General features: G+C 51.0%; 2 protein-coding genes across 2 annotated transcripts in view; one reads left to right on the top strand and one right to left on the bottom strand.

The window, feature by feature from the left end:
* The window catches only part of MONBRDRAFT_38552 (uncharacterized protein), a gene marked incomplete at both ends in the record, with an annotated part of 3,913 nt that extends 3,827 nt beyond the window's left edge, over positions 1–86 (bottom strand). Inside the window, one exon of the mRNA XM_001749050.1 lies at positions 24–86. Coding sequence (XP_001749102.1) covers positions 24–86 — 63 coding nt within the window. The remainder of the gene's footprint in view (positions 1–23) is intronic.
* A 1,844-nt stretch (positions 87–1,930) lies between these two features.
* MONBRDRAFT_38553 (uncharacterized protein) overlaps positions 1,931–2,294 on the top strand; it is a gene marked incomplete at its 5' end in the record, with an annotated part of 3,284 nt that continues 2,920 nt past the window's right edge. Inside the window, one exon of the mRNA XM_001748994.1 lies at positions 1,931–2,052. Within this exon, the coding sequence (XP_001749046.1) occupies positions 1,931–2,052 (122 nt within the window). The remainder of the gene's footprint in view (positions 2,053–2,294) is intronic.

Raw genomic sequence — 2,294 nt, forward strand, 5'->3', positions numbered from 1 at the left:
CACACACACACACACACACACACACACACACACACACACACACACACACACACACACACACACACACACACACACCATAGGAGCATGGCAGCAGCAGCACACGCTTGAGAATAGAAGAGCAGCAGCCAGCGTCACAAAGTGCGCGCGCGCGCACACACACACACACACACACACACAGATGGCAGATGAACACGAACTCACACCCACGCACACACCCGCACGCACACGCACACACCCGCTCACGCACAGAGAGCGCGCACTGGAGTCAGCGCAGAGGGAAGGAGACGCAGCGCAGAGGGAAGGAGACGCAGCGCAGAGGGAAGGAGACGCAGCGCAGAGGGAAGGAGACGCAGCGCAGAGGGAAGGAGACGCAGCGCAGAGGGAAGGAGACGCAGCGCAGAGGGAAGGAGACGCAGCGCAGAGGCGGGGTCGGACCTTTTTTTTTTTTTTTTCAGCTGCTGGTGCTGCGCTGCCAAAATACCAGATGAAATGAAGAGAGGGGAGGAGACTGGGGGGCAGGGGCAGAGAGGGGGGTGGGAGCGGGGTAGGGATGGAGAGAGTTGGGAGGTGGCTGGTGGAGAATTCAGAGGGATGATGGGAGGAGGTTGCACTTTTCTTTGGTTTTATGTGATGATTCAGAGATGTGGCGGTGGGCGTGGATACGATCAAGAGATGTACAACAACTTTGCATGCAAACTTAGAGAGGGGGAGTATGCGAAGCGAGAAGTCAGAGAGAGAGAGAAAGAGAGAGAGGGGGCGGGTAAGACATATCAACACACTGACCGCTCAATCAGAAAAAATGCACGGGCAGAGGTGTGCTAAGAGTTGCGACATTTGCTAGAGAAACTTTTCAAGAGAAACTTTTTGCAGAGAAAGGCGCAATGGCTGTTCGTTGACAAGCTTATTTTAATAATTATTTTAGAGAATGTTTTGGATTAAGAAGGTTTTCCAGAGAGAAGCATGAAAGCTGAAGCGCGAGCAGAGATGTAGTCGACCACGAACTTTCATGGCCAACAGTGGGCGGACAACGAGTAGACATTTGGGTTATATACGCCTTTCAATAGCTTTTTGCAGTTTTGTTAATATCAACAATGTTAGAAGATGCAGTTAAAATTGTAGAAAGTGAAATAAGCAGCGTATCATGCAGAGACGGTTATATACGCGATTTATTCACTTGCTGCAGTTTCGTTAATGTACCCTAGCATAGATGACGCCGGTATTTTATCCGAAAAATCAAATGGATGATCGTAAGCGCGAAGGAACCAATGTTTATCTACATAGTATATGGACTTTTTGCAGTTTTGCTAATGTTACTCATGATACTACACGTCGATGAAAACCCAGTAAAAGAAGTCAATGCATCAAGGTATACCACCATAAAGTGTAACCCTTTTCTCACTTTCTCTTGCGCCGTTTGAGAGAGAGAGAGAGAGAGAGAGAGAGAGAGAGAGAGAGAGAGAGAGAGAGAGAGAGAGAGAGAGAGAGAGAGAGATTCTGAGAGAGAGAGAGAGAGAGAGAGAGAGAGAGAGATTCTGAGAGATTCTGAGAGAGAGATTCTGAGAGAGAGAGAGAGAGAGAGAGAGAGATTCTGAGAGAGAGAGAGAGAGAGAGAGAGAGATGGACGCGCTGGTACGTCCCCGCCCCCCTGGCTCTGCTCGCCCCTGCTCGGCTACACTTGGCTCTGCTCTGCTATGCTATGCTCGGCTCTGCTCTGCTCTACTCTGATCTGCTATACTCTGCTCTACTCTGCTCTACTCTGATCTGCTATACTCTGCTCTACTCTGCTCTACTCTGCTATACTCTGCTTTGCTATGCTCTACTATACTCTACTCTGCTCTGCTCAGCTCGGCTCGGCTCTGCTCTACAATGCTCTGCTCTGTGCTATGCTCTGCTCTCGGCTCGGCTCTGCTCTGCTCTGCTCTACTCTGCTATGCTCAGCTCGGCTCGGCTCGGCTCTGCTCTGCTCTGCTCGGCTATGCTCTCCTCTGCTCTGCTATACTTGGCTCTGCTCAGCTCGGCTCGGCTCGGCTATGCTCTGGTGTCCATCCTCGTGTCTGTCTTTGTGTGTCTGTGGTCGTGTCTGTTCTCTACTCGTCCTTGTGCCTGTCATCATGCCTGTCTACTTGTCTGGCCTCGTACCTGGCTTGGTGATTGGCCATGTGGTTGTCTCTGGTCTCTTGATCTGATGCCTGCCCGGCTTGCTGTGATCGCGTGCCTTTGCTGGTTGTTCTTGGACCTTCTGGTTGTTTTGGCTGCTGTTCCTCTTGCTCTACGTGTCCTCTTCCCTCTCCTCC

The sequence above is a fragment of the Monosiga brevicollis genome, genomic scaffold, assembly GCF_000002865.3.
Source record: "Monosiga brevicollis MX1 MONBRscaffold_27 genomic scaffold, whole genome shotgun sequence".
NCBI lineage: Eukaryota > Choanoflagellata > Craspedida > Salpingoecidae > Monosiga > Monosiga brevicollis.